Raw genomic sequence first — 25,781 nt, 5'->3', positions numbered from 1 at the left:
GGGAACGTGCCCTTCCCCCTCCGGCAAACTTTCGGCCGCCGCAACGGAAGCAGGAACTCGGGAACCACAAACCCGAGGCTAAGCGGGAGCTGCGGAGCCCCGGAGCCCCTCGCAGACCTGCCGCTGCTTCCCGGAACGTGCGGGGCTGCCCTGAAGGTGGAGGGCAGCAGGACCTCGGCCTCCCGTTGCCAGGTAAAGGCTCTTCTCCATCGTTCCCCCGCCCCCAGCCCCCGCGGACTGCATCACCACCTGACCACCTTTCCCGGAGCGAGGCTCCCCCGCCCCTCCCAGAGCTCGGACCACCGGGCTGGAGCGGGGAGGGGCTGAGCGGATGCTGGTGACCCCTGTATCCTCGAGGGGGTCTCCGGGGAAGCCAGCTGCTGCGGCAGAAGAGTCATTTCGTGAGCCCCGTACACTTCCTCAAGGAAAGGGCAAATTCCCCTTGTTCTCTTGTATGCCTTGTCTCCTGTATTCATCCAACCTGCTAATTGTTTAATACTCTGTAAGGTGTGTGTGTGGTGCAGTTATAAACACTTTGATAAATTAAGTTAGATTATGCCATGAGAAAAAATGATTTACAATATTTGACCGAGTGATTGCTGGTAAGATCCCATGACTCTACTCAGCAGGTATGAAAGCTCAGGTGCGTCTTCTCCTCACCTGTATCCCTTTCCCACTGGTTTTCAACAGAATTCAACTTCACTTTGAACCTTATTTTTTGTTTAATTATATGCTTGTTTTGATCTTTTTATTGTGGTAAAATACACATAACAAGGGCTTCCCTGGTAGCTCAGACAGTAAAGAACCGCCAGCAATGCGGGAGACCTGGGTTGGATCCCTGGGTCAGGAAGATCCCTGGAGGAGGTCATGGCAACCCACTTCAGTATTCTTGCCTGGAGAATCCCATGGACAGAGGAGCCTGGCAGGTTAAAGTCCATGGGATGGCAAAGAGTTGGAGAGTACTGAGTGACTTTAACTCACTCCCTCACAGGTAACAAAATGTATCATTTTGATCATTTTTAAAGGTAGAGTTTAGTGGCTTTAAGTACATTCCCATTTTGGGGTAACCATCACTACTGTGGTGACCCAAGGACGAAAGAGCAGAAAAAAACCAAGGAGGTCTTGGAATGCAGGAACAGAAAAACCAGACCCTTATCGTCCTTCCCTCCCCCATGATAACTATTAATGGATTTCAGGTCCTCCTGAGCAGTATAACCTGGCTCCCCTCCTACCCCATAGGGAGAAGGTATTTGCCTTACTCTCCCCTCTACCCTGTATACATGACTCATCCAATCAGCAAATGACCCACAAGACCCCTATCCCACTCCTTGTATGCTGGGTATAAAAGTGGACTAAGGACCCCTGTTCAACATGGGTTCTCCCTTGAGCTGGCCCGGTGTTCTAACAGCATCTCCCAATCTAATAAACTTTATTTCCCTCTCATTCTGTCTCATGTCTGGAAATTCTTTTCCAACCCAAGCCCGAACCACAACTATCCATTTTCAGTGTATCTGGGACACCCCCAAACAGAAACTCTGTACCTGTTAAACAATAGCTCCCCCTCCCTTCTCCACCAACCTCTGGTAACTTCAATTCTACTTTTTTATCTCTATCACTTTGCCTTTTCTAGATACTTAGTGCGTTAGTGTTAGTAGTCCCTTCAGTTCATTTCAGTTGCTCAGTCGTGTCCGACTCTTTGCGACCCCATGAATCGCAGCACTCCAGGCCTCCCTGTCCATCACCAACTCCCGGAGTTCACTCAGACTCACATCCATCGAGTCAGTGATGCCATCCAGCCATCTCATCCTCTGTCGTCCCCTTCTCCTCCTGCCCCCAATCCCTCCATCATGTACAATTCTTTGCCACCCCATGGATTATAGCCTACCAGGCTCTCTGTCCGTGGGGTTCTCCAGGCAGGAACACAGGAGTGGGTTGCCATTCCCTTCTCCAGGGGATCTTCCCAACGCAGTGATTGAACCTGGGTCTCCTGTGTTGCAGGTGGATTCTTTACCATCTGAGCCACTTGGGAAGCCAGATACTTAGTATAAGTACCCACATTCCACATTTGTCCTTTTGTATCCATTTTATTTCAGTTAGCATAATGTTTTCAGGAGGGAGCATGTATTAGAATTTCATTCCTTTTTGTAGCTGAATAATATTCTATTGCATGTGTATGCCACATTTAAAAATCTATTCCTCTTTGGACCTTCAAGGCCTAAATAATAAATGGATTGGAAGAATTAATTTACCTAGTAATGGTCGGGTATCGTTAATGAGATAAGCTCTTCATTCCTGCTTGCAGGCACAGAAAAGATGCTGGTCCTAGAAACCCAGCTTTCCTCCTGCATCCCACGTCACACTTCGTTTCATTGCCGCAGCTTCAGGACAGACTCTTAGAATCCGTTCAAAGCCAAGTGTTGGTCTGGTTTTTGTTATTTTTGTTTCTGTTGGTTTTTTTTTTTTCCTTCCAGTGACTAGAAAAGATTTGCGAAGTGTGGTAGCATACGAGTTAACTTGTGCCAGGATTCTTACCCTGGGGTCGGGGGGAGTCCATGGACAGCATTCAGAAAATCTGTGAACTTGGGTGGAAAAGTTTATTTTGCTAACCTCTAAATGCAGTGTCGTATTTCCATTAAGAGACGTGTAGGCAAAAGCCGCAGTGGGATTAGTGGTAAGGTAGCTCTGATTTGCCTCTGGCAGAAGTGGTACTTATTTCTGTATTGCATTCCTTACTGAATATGTCTCAAAATCATTACATTCGACACTACTTCAAAATTATGGCAGTGATAAAATGGAACGAAATTGGGTCATTTGTGTCGATGTGGATGGACCTGGGTAGAGTCTGTCATACAGAATGAGTCAGAGAGAAAAAAATACCGTATGTGAATTAATACATATGTATGGAATCTAAAAAGATGGTACAGACGAGCCTGTCTGCAAGGCAGGAATAGAGATGCAGGTATAGAGAGCCGACATGTAGACACAGTGGGGGAAAGGGAATGTGAGACGAATTGGGAGAATAGATTGACATATATATACCACCCTGTGTAAAATAGATAGCCAGTGGGAAGCTGCTTTACAGTACAGGGAGCTCAGCTCGGTGCTCTGTGATCATCTAGAGGGGTGGGGTGGGAAGGAGGCTCAAGAGGGAGGGGATATATGTACACTTATAAATGATTCACTTCATTGTACAGCAGAAACTAGAACAACATTGTAAAACAATTATACTCCATTAAAAATTAATTTTAAAATGGGTCATTCAAAAAATTATGGCAATGATTAGATGTACCACTTGTCATTTATCACACAGTTATTTTTTTTTAACTGAAAGTGGAGCTAATGGGATTTAGCTTCTAGAATTCATGTAAGGATTAAATGACATAATGTACGTGATGTGCTTACATAAAGAAACAGTGTTATTTTCACTTTGCTGCTTTGGGAAGTTAGACATAACAGTTAGCAAGGAAAGTATTGTGCTTTGTTACCATATAATATTTTTTTTAAACTATTGATTTTTTTACTAACTAAAGTCAACCTGTTTATATTAGGGTACACGCTTGTATTTTACAGCTCTATAGGTTTTGACAAATGTAATGATATGTTTTCATCATTACAGAGTCATATAAAATAGTTTCACTGCTTTCAAAATCCTTTGTACTCCACCCTTTCCTCCAGACGACTGATCTTTTACTGTCAATGTTGTTTTGTCTTTTGCAGAATGTCATAGAGTTGGAATCAGATACTAGTTTCTTTCACTTAAAGTGAAATTGTTAGTCACTCAGTCCGGTCTGACTCTTTGTGACCCCACGGACTGTAGCCCACCAGGCTCCTCTATCCATGGAATTTTCCAGGCAAGAATACTGGAGTGGGTTGCCATTTCCTTCTTTCACCAAATGATATACAATTAAGGTTCCTCTTTTTGTGGCTTGATAACTCATTTCCTGCTGAATAATATTCAACTGTAGGGATATACCACAATTTGCTTATCCCTTGACCTAGTAAGGGACATCTTGGCTATTTCTAGTTTTTTTTGGCAATTATAAAAAAACTATTATAAATATTTGTATGTGGGTTTTTGTCAGGATTTAGTATTAACGTTTTTTTTTTAAATTTTAGCCATTCTTGTAAATGTGTCATGATATCTCATTATTTTTTTAAAGTAATTTTATTTATTTATATATTTTGGTTGTGCTGGGTCTTCATTGCTGTGCGAGGTTTTCTCTAGTTACTGCGAATGAGGGCTACTCTCCAGATGTGGTGTGCGGGCTTCGCATTGAGGGGGCTTCTCTTGTTGTGCAGCGCAGGCTCTAGAGTGCATGGGCTTCAGTAGTTGTGGCTCGTGGGTCTAGAACACAGGCTCAGTAGCTGTGGTGCATGGTCTTATTTGCTCCACAACATGTGGAGTCTTCCCAGAACAGAGATTGGACCCTTGTCTCCCGCACTGGCAGGTGGATTCTTTACCACTGAGCCACTAGGAAAGCCTGCACCTTGTTCTTTTAATTTGCAATTCACCAATGACAGTGAGATTGAGCACCTTTTTACATGCTTCTTTGGGGAGGTGTCCAGATTTTTGCCCACTTTTAATTGGGTTGTTTGTTTTCTTTTTGTTAAGTTTTAAGAGTTCTTTGTGTATTTTAGCTACCAGTTATTTATCAAATATGTGTTTTGAAAATACTTTCTCCTAGCCTGTGGCTTAGCTGTTCATTCTCTTAACAGTGTCTTGCACAGAGCAGAAGTTTTTAATTTTAATGAAATCCAACCTACCAATTTTTTCTTTCACAGATTGTGCTTTTGGTGTTGTATCTAGAAACTCATCATCCAGACTAAGGTCACGGAGACTTTATTCTATGTTACATGGAGTTTTATAGCTTTGCATTTTACAATTAGGTCTGTGATCCATTTTGAGTTAATTTTTGTGAAAGGCGTAAGGTCAGTGTCTAGATTTTTTTTTTTTTTGTCCAATTGTCCAGCACCATTTTTGAGAAGACAATCCTTTGTCTGTTGAATTCCCTGTGCTCCTTTGTCAAAGATCAGTTGACTGTATTTGTTCAGGTCTATGTCTGGGCTCACTATTCCATCCCATTGATTTATTTGTCTGTTCTTTTGCCAGTAGCACCTTGCCTTGATTACTGGTGGTTTATGGTTAAGTGTTGAAGTCGGGAAGTGTCAGTCCTCCAGCTTTGTTTTTCTTCAGTGTTGTTTTGACTGTTTTGGGCCTTTCTGCATTTCCATGTAAACTTTAAGATTGGCTCGTTGAGGGAATTCCCCGGTGGTCCAGTAGTTAGGACTCTGTGCTCTCACAGCCAAGCGCTAGGATTCCATCCCTGGTTGGGGAACTAAATCTCACAAGCCACACAGTGCAGCAAAAAAATAAAATAAATGTTTAAAAAATTGGTTTGTTAAGATCTATGAAATAATGTACTGGGATTTTGATTGAAATTGCATTGAATGTGTAGACCAACTTGGGAAGAACTGACATCCTAACAGTATTGAGTAGTGCTGTTGATGAACATGGAATATCTCTTAATTTCTTTAGGTCATTCTTGGTATCTTTCATCAGATTTGTAAAGGCACTTAAAAAAAAAAACTCTTCAATGATTACATTTCAATAGGACTATCTTCCTTTGTAATCCTATATATTTCATTTTATACATTTAAAAACATGTCTTTTATACATTTTAAAACATGTCAGAAGAGAACCTAAGCATTACCAGAGTAATAAAGGGTGCATGACCGAAAGGTTACCAAAGACTTCATGACCTAAAAATAAAACTTAATTGGTAATTCTGACCTAGGCTATCATTAGTGAACAATTTGTATTCTGGAAATGAGGGTAGTTTCTGGTATAGCATTGCCAGTTTAACTTTTGTTTTTCCTTCCTGGAAGAACCAGCTCACCAATGGAGTTGGGATTAATACGTATTAGGACTTTTGTGTTTTTAGGGATGTCAAAAAGAACTCTTGCCCTTACACTTTCCTTCAACTAAGCTAGATTAAGCTAGATCATCCTGCTGATGGGCTAATTCCTAGAATTAGATTATTAGCATTAACCTGCCTCTGGTGTGATACTTACAGACAGCAATTAAAAAAAGGCAGCCTCAGTTTCCTCATCTGTAAAATGAGAAAAATAATAGCTTTTTTGCAGAGCTGGTGTAAGAATTAACTAGGATAATATATGTAAATTTTAGCACATTGCCTTCCACTCAGTAGGTGATTTAAAATGTTAATTGTTATTACTGAGAGAGAAACTATGTCCAAACCAATGATCAGTGATCATTTACTGCTTCATCAATGACTGCAAATTCTATGTCTCTTCCCCTCTTGTTAGGAGAGGCAGGAAGAGGAAGGATTCTAAAACTGAAAGGCAGACTACTATGATATTTTACTCCTCTTAGACATTTGTCAGATTTTAATAATTAATAGGATAGTATTGGGTTGGCCAGATAGTTCATTAGGGTTTTCCTGTACGATCCTATAGAAAAACCTCAATGCACTTTTTGGCCAAACCAATATATGTGTGTGTGCTTACTAGCTTTTTGCCAAGTTTTTAATGAAAGGTTGTCTCAAATCTATTAAAAGTGAAATGAATTAAAAAGATACTTGTTTATTTCTGGCCTTCTATGAATTGTGAGTCATTTACATTGATTTGAAGGAAATGAAATGTAGCTTCTCTAGGTTCATTCAAAGAAACAAAACTCATTGATGATTTCCTATCTTTGTCCTAGAGAATTCCATCATCTGTACTATCTTCTTGAAGCAGACTCAAGCAGGAGGGAGAGTTTATCCGACCTTTGAAGACTAAGACTAAGCTGAAATTTAACATGTTCTTCTGGGGAGGATGGAGCTTGACTTACACTTTTGTAATGATTTGTTTCCTGACACTGAGACTGTCCACCAGTCAGAACTGCCTCACTGAGAGCCTTGAAGATGTGGTCATTGACATCCAGCTGTCTCTTTCCAAGGGAATCAGAGGCAATGAGCCCATACATACATTAACTCCTCAGGACTGCATTAATTCTTGCTGCTCAACAAAAAATATATCAGGTAAGTAACAATGCCTTGATGACTCTTTATTCCATGTGTTTTTTGATGTGAGTACCTGGTCAATGAGGCTGAATGGTTTGTACTAGGGATTCTCAGCAGAGTAGAAAAATGGGTGGCACAGTCACTCGGGAATGTTTCACGTTGTGCTCTCCTCTCCCCTAAACTGAGTCAAAGTTACCTCTGAGTGTATATGTATTATTAGGTGTCTAGGTAGAAAAAGGTTGAAAACCACTGGTGTCTAACAGGCATCTAAGATAGTAAAACCAAAAATCCTGTTTAAATGCTTGGCTATCATCATGGAATATTGGAAATACAGTGTGACTTTAGTTTTATTTGTTTATTTGTTGACTGTGCTGGGTCTTCACTGCTCCTTGGGCTTTTCTCTAGTTGTGGTGAGCGGGGGCTACTCGCTAGTTTTGGTGCATGGGCTTCTCTTTGTGGTGTCTTCTCTTGCTGCTGAGCATGGCCTCTAGGGCCCACAGGCCTCAGTACTTGGGGCACGTGGACTTAGTAGTTGCGGTGTCCAGGCTCTAGAGCATAGAGCACAGGCTCAATAGATGTGGCACACGAACTTAGTTGCTTCATGGTATGTGGGATCTTCCTGGACCAGAGATCCAACCCATGTATTCTGCACTGGCAGATCCTCTACTGCTAAGGCACTGGGGAAACCCCAGTGTGACTTTAGAAAGAACGTTTAGGGACTTTCCCCATGATCCAGTGAGAATCAGCCTGCCAATGCAGGGGACATGGGTTCAATCCCTGGTCTGGGAAGATGCCACATGCCCTGGAGCAGTGAAACCCATGCTCTAGGGCCCACAGGCTGCGATTACTGAGCCTGTGCACGGCAACTACTGAAGCCCACACGCTCTAGAGCCCGTGCTCCACAAGAGAAGTGACCACAATGAGAAACCCGTGAGACCTTAGCTAGAGAGTAGCTCCCACTCGCCGCAACTAGAGAAAACCTGCGAGCAGCAGCAAAGACACAGCACAGCCGATGACTAAATAAAATTAAAGTCACACTGTATTCCAAAATAATAATAATAAAAATAATAAATGAACAATTTTTTAAAAAGAAAGAACATTTAAACAGAAAGGGAATTGAGACAAAAAGTAAAATTTTAAAATCATCTCATAGGAAAATCAGCATTTGCATTTTAAGTGGAAGCACAAAATTTCCATTTCCCCTCCCTTTCCTGGAGCTGGTGGCATAGGTGAGTCAGAAGGCCACTCATTGCGGCTTCTAGGACTCAAAGAGGCACGGGAAGGGGCTTGGAGTGACCCATTTGCAATACACAAAAGAAAACTGAGGCCCACAGGCTTGAACCACGTCCTTGGACATTTCAGGGTCCAAACATATGACCCGAAAACAGAAATATATATCTAAGTGAAAACAATGATCATTTTTTAGTTCCTTATGATCCTGTCCTAATTCCCTAAATGAAAAAAAAACAAAAAACAAAAAAAACACCTAAATTTATTGAGCATCTAATGGCTTGCTACGTGCTGGAGATAAACCATTAATAAGATGGAAAAGGCCCATTGTCAAAGAACCTAGGAGAGCTAGTGAACACTGGACTCATGATCCTTACTTGATTTATCAACCAATAAAATCATATGCTTTCTCTTAGATCTTTATTTCCTTTTCATTCTATAATGATTGTGGTATGGTACTATAAATATATATGGACATGAAATTGAAGGACACAAATTTTGCATATTTATTTCTAGTCTTTGTCCCTGATTCCTGGCACAGAGCTCCTAAAACCCTAGCAATTCCCTGAGCAAAGGAGCTTCTTCTGTTATTCATAATGAGCCCCATTCCACCATACCCAAGCTTATGCTAATGAGGTGCCTCTTAGTGGGGTCCTAGATAGATGGGATTCCTAGGTGGTTCTAGTGGTAAAGAACCCACGTACCAGAGACGTAATAGATGCAAGTTCGATCCCTGGGTTGGGAAGGTCCACTGGAAAAGGGAATGGCAACCCACTCCAGTATTCTTGCCTGGAGAATTCCATGGACAGAGGAGCCTGGCAGGCTAGAGTCCATGGGGTCACAAAGAGTTGGACACGACTGAAGCGACTAAGCCCAGCACAGATAGCTTTGGGAGGGTTGCTAGTCACCAGAAAGACCAAGCTTTGCTTAGAAACTTGAAACTTTCAGTCTTCCCACCCACCTCCAGGTAAGGGAAGTGGGGTGGAGACTGAATTCAGTCACAATGGCCAATGACTTAATCATTTTGCCTACATAATAAAACTGCCATGAAAACCCCTAAATGGTGAGTTCGGGGAGCTTCCAAGTTGGTAAACACATCCATGTGTCGAGAGGCACCCCAGCCCCACCAGGGATGGAGGTTCCTGCACTTGGGACCCTCCCAGACCTCACCCTGTGTACCTCTTCATCTGGCTGTTCATTTGTATCCTTTATGATAAAGTGTAACAGTAAGTACTGCATTTTCCTCAGTTCTGTGAGTAGTCCTAGCAAATTATTGAGCCTGGGATGGGAGGTGGTAGCCTAGTTGGGCGTTTGTGTGAGTGACCTGGGGCGTCTTGTGACTGTGCTTTGTGACTGGCGTCTGAGTGGGAACAGTCTTTGGGGACTGAGCCTTAGACCTGTGGGGTCTGACACTCCAGGCAATTAGTATCAGAATCGAGTTGAATTGTAAGACACCCCATTGGTGTTAGAGAACTAGAGAATTCACGTAGAAAGAACACCATATATTTGCTGTCATGCATGCCTGTTCAGTTGTTCAGTTGTACCCGACTGTTTTGCGAGCCCATGGACTGTAGCCCACCAGGCTCCTCTGTCCATGGGATTTCCCAGGCAAGAATACTGGAGTGAGTTGCCATTTCCTCCTCCAGGGGATCTTCCCCACCCCGGGATCAAACCTGCATCTCTTGTGTCTCCTGCATTGGCAGGTGGGTTCTTTACTACTTCGCCACCTGGAAGGCACCTATATTTGCTGTCAGGAGGAAACAAATCCTTCAGTGATCTCAAATTGACAAGCATGCTTTTGGACCCTCTTTATGGAGAAGTAATGGATAGAGCTCTCATTTAAACTTCTAGTTTTTCTCTAAATGTTGACACCAACATTTATGTGAAATAGAAACAGAGCTTGCAAATAGGACTGAATGCCACGTGGGCGTTTTTTGGCCACACTGGACACCTGGCCTTTCTCTTCAGTTCCTTGAGGGGTGTTCAGTAAGAAATTAGAGTTTACAGCTTTGTTCTACAAGCAAAAACGCTGTTGCTGCTTTACTGCGCATGCGTGCATGCTCAGTTGCTCAGTCATATCCAACTCTTTGTGACCTCATGGGCTGTAGCCCCCCCGAGCTCCTCAGTCCATGGGTTTCTCCAGGCAAGGATACTGGAGTAGGTTGCCATGGCCTAAGCAGAGGTAACTGTGGGTCTCAGTTAATGGATCTCCAACTTTTCCTTCTTTTACCAAGCATTGGTTTTTAACTGTTTGGGGCTCAAAAAAACACTTTGATAATTTGCCCATAGCCACAGACTCTAGAAAAATGCCCACAGACTCAAAGGACACAAAGTTGTGTGCACAAGGTGGACCCTACGGACCCTCCCCTTTACCCAAGTGACACCGTAAATGGTACTGCAGGATTATCACACTGCGGGGCGAAGAAAAGTCAGAGGAACTGGAGTGCCTTTCTTGTTATCTGGGTAGTGGAGAGACGACAGGATAAAAACCCCTGTAGAAGCGAACTCAGTCTGATTTCCCATTGAGGGAATCAAGGGTGATCTCTGACCTCTGCCTGATTGGGAGACAAACAAAAATGATAACAAAGAGCGGAAATTCGAAGACCCAAAAGAAGAATGGTACTGATAAAAGTAAAGCTTTGCAGCTTCATTCATTGGAAGGAGGCATGATATATATAAGGCTAAATTTACTGTTTCTACCTGCCTCAAGAAAACCAGAACTGATGGCTTCATAGGCATCTAAGATGCCTTCAGGATGCAAGAGACTTGTGAAATCATTAGGGTTACATCCATTCCCTGAAGTCCAACTCAGTACTGAATTGTAGAGTCAGTATTTCTATGTATATTTTGATAAATATTTTGGCAAATGGACGGCTTCTTTCTAAAGAATTAAATGTACTTTTAAAAATGGGTTTTGCCAGCATCTTTTACTGTTGTGATGATCTCAATTGGTAAACATCACATTACACTTGAAAATGTGTCTTATTTTCAAATATCTTTTGATATTGATTTCTAACATCATTCCACAGTGACAAGAGAACAGATTCTGTATGATTTCAACACCTTTAGACCATGAAGTTTTTGCACCTTGTTTTATGTCCCTGGATATGTTCCAGTGTCTCCTGGTTTATAGTCTATGGAAACTTGAATAGGACTTTGTATCCTGCTATTGTGTGAAAACTGTATAAATCTTTATTAGGTTGAATTGTTTTTTTTTTTCAAGTCTACTGTATCCTTCTACTGTTCTGTCTGTCTCTTCTATTAATTTTTGAGAGCCTGATATTGAAACTCCAACTAAAAATCTTTATCTATTTAAAAACATAATTGTAATATATAGTAGAACTATATGTAACTGTGTTCTGTATTTTCCAAGTCTCTTGTTAATGTGTTACTGTACTTTCATAATTAAAAAAAAATGTAGTTTGCCAGGACTTCTCTGGTAGCCAAGTGATTGACTGAGCTTCAAATGTAGGAGGCAGGGATTCGATCTCTGGTTGGGAAACTAAGATCTCATATGCTGCACAGCCACAAAAAATTTTTTAATTAAAAAAAAAATTTAATATGCTTTGCCAAAGTTACCTTCATTCAGAGTTTTAAACCCAAGGTCTTTAAAAATTGCTTTCCGTGACTAAACTAAGGAAAAGGAAATGACTCAGCAGCCAGCAGGCAGCAAACAAAAAGGGTTTTGTGTTGGCTACCAGAATAAATGAAGTTTTCCTGCTCTCCATACTCTTTGGAAAATCCTATATCAAAATAGTTACTTGTGAAACCTTTCCTTACAGGGGACAAAGCATGTAACCTGATGATCTTCGACACTCAAAAAAAATTTAAACTACCCAACTGCTACCTGTTCTTCTGTCCCAGTGAGGAAGCCTGTCCCCTGAAACCAGCAAAGGGACTTATGAGTTACAGGATAATTCGAGGTAATAAGAACCTTGCTCTTTGTCTTTTGTGATTGGAATTATTTAAGGATAAGGAGTTGAAAAAGAACTACCAAAGGGGATCACAAATACAGAGGCACATCAGAAAAATCTCATGATTTAAATTTCAGTTGATTCAACCAAACATCTTTTCTTTGCCCCAGTGAAAGACTTATGAATGATAGTATTTTGTTTTGTTTCTGTTTCTGTTCATAAGATAAAAGACACACAGACCTTTCTTGAAAACATTTTGAAACACCTCTGTAAACTATGCCAGCAACACTGGAATAAGGATACAGGTCTCCAGGGTGACTATTTTGAAAGAGTTAAGACCTGTGTAAATACAGTATATAAAATTCCATTTGTTATTAGGTACAGCTATTTTATTATGACATTCGCTGAAATCAGACTTACTGGATTTTGTTATCCAGACCTGAAAAGAAGCGCATTTAAGAAGCTCTTGAGAATCTGCCATATGTAAGTTTTGTGCAAGGCATTGGAGATACAGTCTCTATACTTGAAAATTATGTATTTGCTCAGAATACAGAAAATAACAAGTAAAAATAATAAAATCGTTTGGATCTGTCTTGGTGAGACTTTGGCTTGTTAATTTCTCAGGATGCATTGCTTTCAAGTTTCCTTTAAGTTTTAGAAAGTTTTTATCCTTATACCCTTAGGTAGAAACAATATTATCTTTTTTTCATTTATTCAAGAAGCAACAAATTTTACTTAGCATTTCTTATGTGCCAAGCATTTTTAATACCCTAAGGATACAAAGATATGATATTAAACATGAAAAAACATGGTTCTCACTTCTGGCACTAATGTTTCAGGAGAGAGAGACAATAACTTTAATAAATAAATAATTAAAAAATAGAGTCACCATGGACATAGAGAGCAGACTTGTGGTTGCTAGGGAGTATGGCTCTGGGAGAGGGATGGAGTAGGAGTCTGGGGCTAGCACATGTAAGCTATTTACATAGAATGGATACACAGCATAAGGTCCTATATACAGTGCACTACTTTAACCGTTTTAAAAGCAAAGTCCTGCTGTATAGCACAGAGAACTATATTTAGTATCCTATGAAAAATCATAATGGTAAAGAATATAAAAAAGAATGTATTATAAAAGAATATAAAAATGTATAAAAGATTATGAACGTGAAAGTTAAGTCGCTCTTAAGTCGCTCAGTCGTGTCCGACTCTTTGTGACACTGCGGACTGTAGCCCACCAGGCTTCTCCGTCCATGGGATTCTCCAGGCAAGAATACTGGAGTGGGTTGCCATTTCCTTCTCACGTTTTATATAAAAATATATAAAGAATATAAAATGTATATATAAATGAATATAAAAATGTATCCTAAAAGAATATAAAAAAGAATGTATTATATTCAAAATTTAATCACTCTACTGTACAGAAGAAATTCACACAACATAGTAAATCAACTATACTTCAAGAAGAAATTTTAAATTAAAAAATAATAGTGAAATAGATGGCTAGTGGAAAGCGACTGTATAGCACAAGGAGCTCAGCCTGGTGCTCTGTGATGACCTAGAAGGGTGGGCTTGGGGTGGGGTGGGAGGGAGGCTGAACTAGAAGGATATATATCAATAGATACTTACAGCTGTTGTACAGCAGGAGCTAACAGCATTGTAAAGCAGTTATCCTCCATTTAAAAAAATAACACTTAGTAATCATGAAAAAATGAAACATGGCCTTTATATAAGAAGATATTTTCAATGCAGAGAAACTGAAAACATAAAATTCCCATTAAAAAAAAAGAGAGTCTCAAGAGCAAATAATTAATTTAAGACAACATAATAGATTATCACTGAGTGGACCGTCTCAATTAGGTGATCAGGGGACACATCTGCGAAGTTGTAACCCCTAAGCCGAGATCTGAACACTGAGGAGCCAGATGTGAGAAAATAGCGGGAAGACCTTCCAGGCCGAGAAAACAACCTCATCCAGTATCTTAAGGCAGAATGGTTGGGAGTGTTTGTTCAAATACTGCAATCTCAGTGGCTGACTCATAGTGAAGCATGCAAAGAGTGATATGCAAGAAGGAAGGAAAGTGGGGCGAGCCCATCAAACTTGGTAGAGGCCATTGGGAGTTTTTCAGGAGGTATGTAACATGCTGGGTTTTTGTTTTGTTTTGATTAATTTTTATTGGCGTGTAGTTCCTTTGGCTTCCCTGGTGGCTCAGTGGTCAAGAATCGCCTGCCAATGCAAGAGACACAGGTTCAGTCCCTGAGTTGAGAAGATCCCTTGGAGAAGGAAAGGGCCATCCTCTCCAGTGTTCTTGCCTGTAGAATTCCATGGACAGAGGAGTCTGGTGGGCTACAGTCCATAGGGTTGCAAAGAGCTGGACATGGCTTAGCGACTAAACAAAAACATAGTCGCTTTACAATGTTGTGTTACTTTCTGCTGTATCAGCTATAGGTATACATGTATCGCTTCTTTTTTGGATTTCCTTCCCATTTAGATCACCACAGAGCTTTGAGTAGAGTTCCCTGTGCTCTGCAGTAGGTTCTCATTAGTTATCTATATAGTATATATAGTATCAATAGTGTGTATATGTTAATCCCAATCTCCCAGTTCATCCCCCTTCCATAACGTGCTGTTTTAAAGGTGATTTCTCAGAACTCACCCTGACTGCTCTATTCGGAATGGACAAGCATGAATCAGCAAGAGGGCAAGTGGGAAGGCTGGCTTGGAGGTGGGATGAAGATCATAGAGGAAAGCCATGGCCTTTGGGACCAGGGAGGCAGTGGAGAAGATGGAGGGAAGTAAACTATGGGCCATTTCAGAGGTAGTGTCGGCAGGGCTTACTGGTTGGCGTGGATGTGGGGAATGAGGAAATGAGAAGAGTGAAGCTGAATCCTAGTTCTTCTTTTCTTTTAATTTACTTATTTTTGGCTGTGTTGGGTCTTCGTTGCTGCGTGTGGGTTTTCTCTCATTGCAGAAAGTGGGGACCACTCTCTGGCTGCAATGCACGGGTTTCTAATCACAGTGGCTTCTCGTGTTGTGGAGCACAGGCCCTGGGGCATACGGTCTCAGTAGCTGTGGCTCCCGAGCTCTAGAGCGCAGGCTCAGTAGCTATGATGCACGGGCTTAGTTGCTCCTTGGCATGTGGGATCTTCCTGGACCAGGGATCGAACCCATGTCCCCTGCAGTGGCAGGCGAATTCTTTACCACTGGACCACCAAGGAAGCCCTGAGTTGTAGTTCTTGACTTGAGCATCTAGCTGGACAGTGGTGCTGTCTGCTGAACTAGGGAAGATTTGAAGAGAAGCGGTTTGGGGGTTGGAGGGAGAGTGCAATGAAGATTTTCTGGGGCATGGTGCTGCCCAGGGTGCCTGGACACTGACCCTGCTTTGTTCCCTGGATGAGGCTGTGTCTGAGTTTGTTCATGAACTAAGAAAGCTTGATATATCCAACATTCCTTTGAATAGGAGCATAAAGCACAGACGGCTTGTGTAAATTCTTCCTACATAGTGATAGAAGCCCAAGTCCTAAAAGATTGGCAGATAAAGTACAGAGTTTCAGTTTTGCTCTGGAGGTGGATAAGGGTGATGGTTGTACAACCATGTGAATATACTCAATGCCATGGAACTGTTCTCCTAAAAAGGGTTTAAGTAGTGTGTTGTATGAAGTGTATTTCACAATAGTTGTGAAAAAGGATAACAGAAAAAATTAGGTTTCTCAGAACATCCAGGATCTTACCTTGCATGGAAAGAGTCTTGTCGCCTCCTGCACTTTCTGGGCTTCACACTTGCCAGGGCAGCTGCCCCTAACTGTTAGGCTTCTTCGTGTCTATGTATAATCCTGAATGAAAACACCAGGACCAGCAGTAATGTGTGGATATAGCCGGTCCTCTTTTTTCATCACCTGGAACACTGCAGAGCCTGTTGAACACCCAGGGATGGTATCTAGCAGGACCTGAACATCGTGCTCTGAGTTTCCAAAGGTGGCAGGGCTCAAGACACTAATTGGATTGTTGGTTTTTCTCTTTCAAGAGCTCCCATCAGTTGGAAGCTGGGCCATCACATCCATCTCTCTGATCCCTTCTCACTGCCTCTTCCTAATTGTGTCCTTTCTTCTGCTGTCACTGGGTGTCTTTTCTCTCATCTATTTCATGATTAAAGCAGAATATTAAAGAAATGATGGAATATTCTGGAAATTATAACACAATCCAATAATTCTATACTTCCATAATATCTATCAGTTTAGTTCAGTTCAGTTCAGTTTCTCAGTCGGGTCCGACTCTTTGCAACCCCATGGACTGCAGCATGCCAGGCCTCCCTGTCCATCACCAACTCCTGGAGCTTGTGCAAACTCATGTCCATCAAGTCAGTGATGCCATCCAACCATCTAATCGTCTGTTGTTCCCTTCTCCTCCCACCTTCAATCTTTCCCAGCATCAGGGTCTTTTCCACTGAGTCAGTTCTTCACATCAAGTGGCCAAAGTATTGGAGTTTCAATTTCAGCATCAGTCCTTCCAATGAATATTCAGGGTGGATTTCCTTTAGGATGGACTGGTTGTATCTTCTTGCAGTCCAAGGGACTCTCAAAAGTCTTCTCCAACACCACAGTGCAAAAACATCAATTCTTTGGCACTCAGCTTTCTTTATGGTCCAACTCTCACATATGTTCATGACTACTGGAAAAACCATAGCTTTGACTAGATGGACCTTTGTTCACAAACTAATGTCTCTGCTTTTTAATATCCTGTCTAGGTTGATCATAGCTTTTCTTCCAAGGAGTAAGCATCTTTTAATTTCATGGCTGCAGTCACCATCTGCAGTGATTTTGGAGTCCCAGAACATAAAGTCTGTCACTGTTTCCATTGTTTCCCCATCTATTTAACATGAAGTGATGGAACCAGATGCCATTATCTTAGTTTTCTGAATGTTGAGTTTTAAGCCAACTTTTTCACTCTCCTCTTTCACTTTCATCAGAAGGCTGTTTAGTTTTTCTTTGCTTTCTGCCATAAGGGTGGTGTCATCTGCATATCTGAGGTTATTGATATTTCTCCCAGCAATCTTGATTCCAGCTTGTGCTTCATCCAGTCCAGCATGTCTCATGATGTACTCTGCATATAAGTTAAATAAGCAGGGTGACAATATACAGCCTTGACGTACTCCTTTCCCGATTTGGAACCAGTCTGTTGTTCCATGTCCATGTTCCATGTCTGTTGCTTCTTGACCTGCATACAGATTTCTCAGGAGGCAGGTAAGGTGGTCTGGTATTCCAATCTCTTTCAGATTTTTCCACAGTTTGTGGTGATCCACACAATCAAAGGCTTTGGCATAGTCACTAAAGCAGAAGTAGATGTTTTTCTGGAACTCTCTTGCTTTTTCAATAATCCAATGGATGTTGGCAATTTGATCTCTGGTTCCTCTACCCTCTGCCTTTTCTAAAACCAGCTTTAACATCTGGAAGTTCACAGTTCACATACTGTTGAAGCCTGGCTTGGAGAGTTTTCAGCATTACTTTGCTAGTGTGTGAGATGAGTGCAATTGTGCGGTAGTTTGAACATTCTTTGGCATTGCCTTTCTTTGGGACTGGAATGAAAACCGACCTTTTCCAGTCCTGTGGCCATTGCTGAGTTTTCCAAATTTGCTGGCATATTGAGTGCAGCACTTTCACAGCATCTTTTAGGATCTGAAATAGCTCAACTGGAATTCCATCACCTCCACTAGCTTTGTTTGTAGTGATGCTTCCTAAGGCCCACTTGACTTCACATTCCAGAATGTCTGGCTCTAGGTGAGTGATCACACCGTCGTGATTATCGTAGTCATGAAGATCTTTTTTGTACAGTTCTTCTGTGTATTCTTGCCACCTCTTCTTAATATCTTCTGCTTCTGTTAGGTCCATACTATTTCTGTCCTTTATTGTGCCCATCTTTGCATGAAATGTTCCTTTGGTATCTCTAATTTTCTTGAAGAGATCGCTAGTCTTTCCCATTCTATTGTTTTCCCCTATTTCTTTGCATTGATCATTGATCCGTAAAATCTATATCAAAGAAAAAGGCATTGGTGTGAAACTCTTTATTGTGTAATTAGTTTTAAAAGTGAAAGCAGCACTTTGGGAGTGACTGTTAAAGGAAATTGGTTTAAAAGTTTCTACAGCTCAGATGTCTAAATACTAGGGAATGGTAGGGTGTAAAACATGATGTATCCACCCGAGGGAATATGATGCAGATATTAAAAAATAAGTTTGAGATGTAGAAGTAAAAGGTCACCTAAATTTCAGGTGAAAAACACCCAATTGTTCTTAAGTTACATGAAAAAAGTTTTAGTTTTCAGGTATACATAAATATTAATAGTTGCTGGGGCATCATGATGGACATGATAGTCAAATTTATTTTATAACTTTCATAATACCTCTGTCATGTTGTTGCTTTGATAATATCTATATTAGAGACAGAGAGCAGTGGTAAAGATTTTCTCCACTGGAAGTGGGAGGGAAAGCTTGGCTCTTGCAGAAACCATTTTTTTAAGGGCCAGTGTGAAGGTGGTGGTGGTGGTTTAATCGCTAAGTCATGTCCGACTCTTGCAACGCCACGGACTGTAGCCTGCCAGGCCCCTCTGTCCATGGGATTTTTCAAGCCATACTGGAGTGGGTTCACTGTGAAGGTGAAAGTGAAGTTGCTCAGTCGTGAATGACTCTTTGCAACCCTATGGACTCTGTCCGTGGGATTTTCCAGGCAAGAGTACTGGAGTGGGTTGCCATTTTCTTCTCCAGGGGATCTTCGTGTGACCCAGGGATCGAACCCCAGTCTCCCACATCGTAGGCATACCCTTAACCGCCTGAGCCACCAGTTCAGTTCAGTCGCTCAGTCATGTCCGACTCTTTGAGACCCCATGAATCGCAGCACGCCAGGCCTCCCTGTCCATCACCAACTCCCAGAGTTCACTCAAACTCACGTCCATCAAGTTGGTGATGCCATCCAGCCATCTCATCCCCTGTCATCCCCTTCTCCTCCTGCCCCCAATCCCTCCCAGCATCAGAGTCTTTTCCAGTGAGTCAACTCTTGGCATGAGGTGGCCAAAGTACTGGAGTTTCAGCTTTAGCATCATTCCTTCCAAAGAAATCCCAGGGCTGATCTCCTTCAGAATGGACTGGTTGGATCTCCTTGCAGTCCAAGGTACTCTCAAGAGTCTTCTCCAACACCACAGTTCAAAAGCATTAATTCTTCGGTGCTCAGCTTTCTTCACAGTCCAACTCTCACATCCATACATGACCACAGGAAAAACCATAGCCTTGACTAGACGGACCTTTGTTTGCAAAGTAATGTCTCTGCTTTTCAATATGCTGTCTAGGTTGGTCATAACTTTTCTTCCAAGGAGTAAGAGCCACCAGTGTGAAGGTAATGAAGTGAAATTAGAATCCAACAGTTCCTGTGGCAGCCACCAGGGGGCACCACCAGCCCAGAGCAGGTTGATACCTAGGGGCAAACTCACCTACGCCAGACTTGGTGTCCTGTCTGTATTCACAGATATTTACACATTGTGTTTGTATTACTATTTCTGAATCTGCCCATGTTGCTGGATTGAGATTACCCCATAAAAATGAATTGTCTGCCTCCCGGTTAGAGTGAAATCCAGTAGATATTTTTGGCGGTTTGTTTAGAGATGAACTCAGTTTGCTGGGATTGACTAATATTTACAGACCAAAAGTTCGAAAGATGATAGTGCACTCTGTTCATTCTGTAAAACCATTGCAGCTGGACATTATTTAATTTCAGTTTGTTTTTGCAGCTTGGTGGTCTGTCATGCCACCAAGGACTAGAATAGACTAGAATAGGGAAATTCAGAAATAGAATAAATTGAGAGTCTGTTGGCTCAGCTGGTCTCCAAGTTAATAGTCAATACTTAAATTGTTTTATCTAGTGAAGTCGCTTGCATATGAAACTCAAAAGAGGGGCTGAGTACACAGGGCTGTTTCCCAGTGCCTTCTGTAGCTCATGTCTATGTGACTGAGGGAAAATACCACACCCCAATGGCAAACAGCAGAGGGTGAGGTAAATGGAGCAGGTGTGGAGGATCCCAGCGTGGTTCTAGGCTCTTAGCCAATAGATGAATCTTATCAAGAAATGGGACTAGCCCTCGCTTTGTTTTATTTATAACCTTGCATTCTTGAGAAAGGAAACAGCTGTTTTGGTCATTCTTGTCAATGGGCTTAACTTCTGAGTTCACATACATCACAGAGCATTTACTTAGTCTTTTTTTATATATTTTAAAATGAAATGTGATGAGTCCTGCTCTTTTTAAAAATATCTGACACAGCCTAAAAATACAGATGCTGTTTATCTCACGGTGACACTGTGCCTGCCAATGTCATATCACCTGCAGCAGAAACTCTTTTCTTCAGCTCTGTTGGAAGAATTTCAGGTGTCAGCATTCTATTTGAAAGGGTCCTAGAGAAGGTGCCCACAAACTTTTTTCTGTCAGGGGCCAAATAATAAGTGTTTTAGGCTTTTCAGGCAAGTCTTTTAGGCTTAGTGGGCTATATGCAATCTGTCAGACATCCTCACCTCTGTCTTTGCAGTAGAGACAGCCACAGACAATATGTAAACAAATGAGCATGCTTGTGTGCCAATAAAACTTTATTTATGGAAACTGAAATGTAAATTTCATATAATTTTCATGTGTTACAAAATATCCTTTTTTTTTTTCAATAATTTCAGAATGTAGAAGCCATTCTTAGCTTGCAAGCCTTATAAAGAGAGGTGGCAGGGACTTCTCTGGTGGTCCAGTGGCTAAGACTCTGCAATCCCAATGCAGGGGGCCTGGGTTTGATCACTGTCAGGGAACTAGATCCAACATGCTGTAGCTAAGAGTTCAAGTGCTGCAACTAAAGACCCAGCACAGGCAAATCCATAAAAAAAATATTAGCGAGAGAGATGGCAGGCTAGATCTGGCTCTCGGGCAATAATTTGCTGATCCCTGTCCTAGATGGATTAATAAGTGACGGTTCTAAAGGACCTCAAGTGGTGTGACGTTTAGAGAGTAGTCAAAGATGTCACACGTGTGAATGTGCCTCTGGATCTATTTGTTAGGAGAGAGGAGAGTGAGGGCTGGTTTAGAATTGGTATTGAGGGGAGTGGAGAAGGCAATGGCACCCCACTCTAGTACTCTTGCCTGGAAAATCCCATGGACGGAGGAGCCTGGTAGGCTGCAGTCCATGGGGTCGCTGGGAGTTGGACACAACTGAGCGACTTCACTTTCGCTTTTCACTTTCATGCACTGAAGAAGGAAATGGCAACCCACTCCAGTGTTCTTGCCTGGAGAATCCCAGGAACAGGGGAGCCTGGTGGGCTGCTGTCCATGGGGTCGCACAGAGTCAAATACGACTGAAGCGACTTAGCAGCAGAAGCAGCAGCATTGAAGGGAGTTGAAATAGAAGAGGGAAAAGAGAACAGAGGAGAATGAACCAGTAAATTCTAGAAAGTTCTTTTGCTTCCTTCCTTGTGTTTCTGCAGTTCTTACTGAAGTGTAACGATTAGCCCAGTAGCAGAGTGAGCACATGCTAAGTTGCCCCTGTTGTGTGCACGTCTTTGCAACCCTATGGAATGTAGCCCGCCAGGCTTCTCTATCCATGGAATTCTCTAGGCAAGAATACTGGAGTGGGTTGCCATGCCTTCCTCCAGGGGATCTTCCCAACCCAGGAACCCAAGTCTCTTATGTCTGCTCCAATGGCAGGCGAATTCTTTATCACTGGTGCCACCTGGGAAGTCCTCGGTACAGAATGATATGGTGCAATTCAACTGGCCTTTCCCTGCCCCAGATTGCTTTAACTGGCCTTTTCAGTTCGAGTTGTCATAAACAGCATGTGTGACAAAGAGCAAAATTCTAACCTTTCTCAAGCAGGAGGAGCATCTGAGGCTAGTTCCTCCTGTGCAGGAGTTGGGACTGTGATTGTCTGCTTTTTATGTCAGCCACGTGGCCAGCATGACTTCAAATACTGGTCCATGGTCTTCAGAACCTGAGATACTGGCTATAGAATTTTAATCTTCAAGAGTCAAAAGGAGGGGACTTCCCTGGTGGTCCAGTGATCAAGACTCCACACTTAAGGGCATGGGTTCCATTCCTGATCGGAGAACTAAGATCCAAGCATGAATACTGGAGTGGGTTGGTATTTCCTCCTCCAGGGGATCTTCCCGACCCGGAGATTGAACCCCTGTCTCCTGCATTGCAGGCAGATTCTTTACCGCTGTGCGGCCTGGGAAGCCCTTGCTGCCACCACTGAACTCCTCTTAGCATCTTTGCTGGCCCCTCCTACCTCCTCCTTCCTCTAGAAGGAAGGTGCCATCACTTTAGAAATAAACCTGTGTGCCATCACTCTAGAAATAAACCAGAGCTTCTGCAGGAGAGGCCAGGTCCTTGCACCATGAAATATTGGGCTTCCCTGACAGCTCATTGGTAAAGAATCCACCTGCAATGCAGGAGCCTCAGGTTTGATCCCTGGATCTGAAAGATCACCTGGAAGAGGGCATGGCAACTCACCCCAGTATTCTTGCCTGGAGAATCCCGTGGACAGAGGAGCCTGATGGGCTACAATCCATAGGGTCAAAAAGAGTCGGGTACGACTGAAGTGACTTAGCTCCCATGCACATACCATGAAATATCAGGTAGCAACAGTCTGAGGTCTTATTGAATAAGCTGATAACATTTGTCTCTTCTGTCCTCCTTTCATATGAAAATGTCGAAGTCTTCCTATTATTTTCTTTCCATTTTCAGGTTTCCCATCTTTGGCCAGAACTGATTTGCCAAACCCAGGGGTAGCTCAGGAAAACTCCATCTTCCCTGGCGGATCTTCCCATGCCATCACTCCCACTCACCAACCTCCAACCCATGACTCAGAGCCCACGGTCTTATGGAGAGATTCGTTTTCTCAGACGTCTGGATCCTCGGATCACTTGGAGAAACTACTCAAGATTGATCTGGAGAGCCCACCGTCATCTGATTATAAAGAAGAAGGCCACTCTCAGACGTCACAGTCTTCCTCAGGACCAGCAATAGCTAATCTGCTGCCTGAAAATGTGACGGCGTTCCCCTCTACGATGGCGGTGTCTTCTCTGCACACCGTCCTGGCCACTCCGAAGTCTCTCTCCGCATCCCTCCCTGCCACCAACATGGCAGTGATGCCATCTCTGACTTGGCAGCCTCAGAGAGCCACCTCCGCCCCAACCCTAGCCACGATCACTAGCACGACCACAACTGCGGCTTCGACTTCCCTCTCTAGGGCATCCACGGACTCGCGACGCCCACCCGCCGCAGTGCCCTTTCGAGACATCGCCAATCTGACTTGGAGTGCGGAGGATGCCGGGGCCTCTGTTACATTTCCTTTGTCAAATGTGGATTCTCCTGCCACAAATAAGACAGCTTCCCAGGAGAATGGGAAGGCCAGTCCAGGCGACCCCTCCCTGAGCAATGCTCCAGGAAGCCAGCAAGGCTTTGCCGTTGAGCAGTGGCTCCTGATTGGGACTGTGCTCTTTGGGGTCCTCTTTCTTGCCATAGGCCTGGCCCTCTTGGGCAGAATGCTCCTAGAATCCCTCCGCAGAAAACGTTACTCGAGGCTTGATTATTTGATCAATGGCATCTACGTTGACATCTAAGGAGAACACTAGCTATCTCTTAATTCGTGTAGTTACTACTGGCCTCACTGCAGCGAGTTTCTGATGACTTTCTGATCTTCGCAGGATTTTTCAAGTGTTTTGAAGACAGGCAGATGCCTCTTACTGAGTTCTTTTTGCTTGTTCTTTAAAGAGAAAGGGGGCAAAGAAACAAATGGGGTGGCCTGAGTGATCTGTCTCTAAACCATTAGATGAAAACAAAGCTCTACCTAAAGCAATAAAGAATAATTGCCACATAAATTGGAAAGCGACTGGCTTTTTTACAGAGAAGAAGGGTTAGGATTCCTAGGCTCCATTTCACTAATGTTTCTGGTTCCAGATAAAGTTGACTGTTTATGATATTAATTCTAATGGATTTACTTTCCTTTTTATAAGAATTCCAATAAAACTTATTCCAGATGTAGTTCCTTCCAATTAAATATTTGAATAAATCTTTTGGTACTCAGTAATGTTCCTGTAAATGACACATCCAGTTGGATAACTTTAAATTTATTCCCACCAGCAAAATGATTAAATGATGAAAATATGTGTTCTAAGTTAAAATGACACCCCCCCCCTTTTCCCATCAGTGAGCAAAAGGGAGTCCTTAGGGAGAATTCTAGCAGAATATTAGCCTGCATGGAGACAATGATAAGTGAGTTCTGATACATGGCCAAATCTACTTTGGGTCTGTTCTAGCTATTTTTTTTCAAAGAAATAAAATACACAGGCATTTTCTAAACTTAAGTAAGTTTAAAATGTAACAGTATGATTTATAATTCCTTATCTAAACTTGACCAATAGTCAATTTTGGCTTTATTTGGAATAACAATGGAAATAAGAGATAACACTTAAAATGACAGGCGTACCCCATTTTATTGTTCTTCACTTTATCACACTTTGCAGTGTGTACACTGCATTTTTTTACAAATTGACGATTTACGACAACCCTGCTTCAAGCAAGTCTGTTGGCACTGTTTTTCAACAGCATTCGTTCAGTTCCTGTCTCTGTGTCACATTTTTGTTAATTCTCATGACATTTCAAGCTTTTTCAAAATTATTGTATTAGTTCTCAGGATCTGTAGTTAATGATCTTTGATATTACTGCTATGAATTGCTGAAGGCTCAGATGATGGTTAGCATTCTTTCTAGCAATATTTTAATATTAAGTAAGGTGTATACTTTTTTTTTTTAGACAGTACTATTGCACTTACTACTCAGTATGGTGTAAACGTAACTCTGTAGGCTTTGGGAAACAAAAAAATTTGTGTGACTCACTTTCTTGCTGTAGTCACTTTACTGCAGTGATCTGGAACCGAACCCACAGCATCTCTGAGGTCTGCCTGCATTATTGAATGGTTTTGTTGTTGTTCAGTTGCTAAGTCATGCCGGACTCTTTTGTGAACCCGTGGACTGTAGCATACCGGGCTTCTCTGTCCTCCACTATCTCCTGGAGTTTGCTCAAATTCACATCCATGGAGTCAGTGATGCTATCTAACCATCTCATCTTCCCCTTCTCATTTTGCCTTTGATCTATCTTTCCCAGCATCAGGGTCTTTTCCAACGAGTCAGCTCTTCACTTCAGGTGGCCGAAGTATTGGAGGAGCCTCAGCTTCAGCAATAGTCCTTCCAATGAATATTCAGGGTTGATTTCCTTTAGTATCGACTGGTTTGATCTTCTTGCAGTCCAAGGGACTCTCAAGAGTTCTCTCCAGTACCACAGTCTGAAAACATGAATTCTTCGACTCTTCTTTATGCTCCAGCTCTCACATCCATACATGATTACCAGAAAAATTATAGCTTTGACTATACAGACCTTTGATTAATATGCTGTAATTTGTATTGATTAGTTATGACAGCGTCTGAAGTGAAACTGGGGTAACTGGGAATCCAGGAGGCTGCCTGGGTCACTTTGACACCTCACCTCTCTGGACTTTAATTTACTTACTTGCAGAGCAAGGGATTTTGGTCCCTTCCTGGTGT

General features: G+C 42.3%; 1 protein-coding gene across 1 annotated transcript; it reads left to right on the top strand.

The window, feature by feature from the left end:
• On the top strand, positions 1-24,222 carry MANSC1 (MANSC domain containing 1). The gene is made up of 4 exons (XM_027541369.1): positions 1-192; positions 6,725-7,043; positions 12,038-12,178; positions 22,924-24,222. Exons 2-4 carry the CDS (start codon positions 6,821-6,823, stop codon positions 23,799-23,801), a joined length of 1,242 nt encoding a protein of 413 aa, XP_027397170.1. The 5' UTR covers positions 1-192; positions 6,725-6,820; the 3' UTR covers positions 23,802-24,222.
• Positions 24,223-25,781: the final 1,559 nt, after the last annotated feature.

The sequence above is a fragment of the Bos indicus x Bos taurus genome, chromosome 5 (genome assembly GCF_003369695.1).
Source record: "Bos indicus x Bos taurus breed Angus x Brahman F1 hybrid chromosome 5, Bos_hybrid_MaternalHap_v2.0, whole genome shotgun sequence".
Taxonomy (NCBI): domain Eukaryota; kingdom Metazoa; phylum Chordata; class Mammalia; order Artiodactyla; family Bovidae; genus Bos; species Bos indicus x Bos taurus.
Note: the sequence above shows the minus strand (reverse complement) of the source record. Positions and strands in the feature narration are given on the sequence as shown.

What these genes read in the sequence shown, in the direction of transcription:
- MANSC1 (XM_027541369.1), top strand. Translation starts at nt 6,821, where the DNA reads ATGTTCTTCTGGGGAGGATGGAGCTTGACTTACACTTTTGTAATGATT. An exon ending in CTCAACAAAAAATATATCAG is followed by an intron (nt 7,044 to 12,037) that starts GTAAGTAACAAT and finishes CTTTCCTTACAG; the next exon opens with GGGACAAAGCATGTAACCTG. An exon ending in GAGTTACAGGATAATTCGAG is followed by an intron (nt 12,179 to 22,923) that starts GTAATAAGAACC and finishes TTCCATTTTCAG; the next exon opens with GTTTCCCATCTTTGGCCAGA.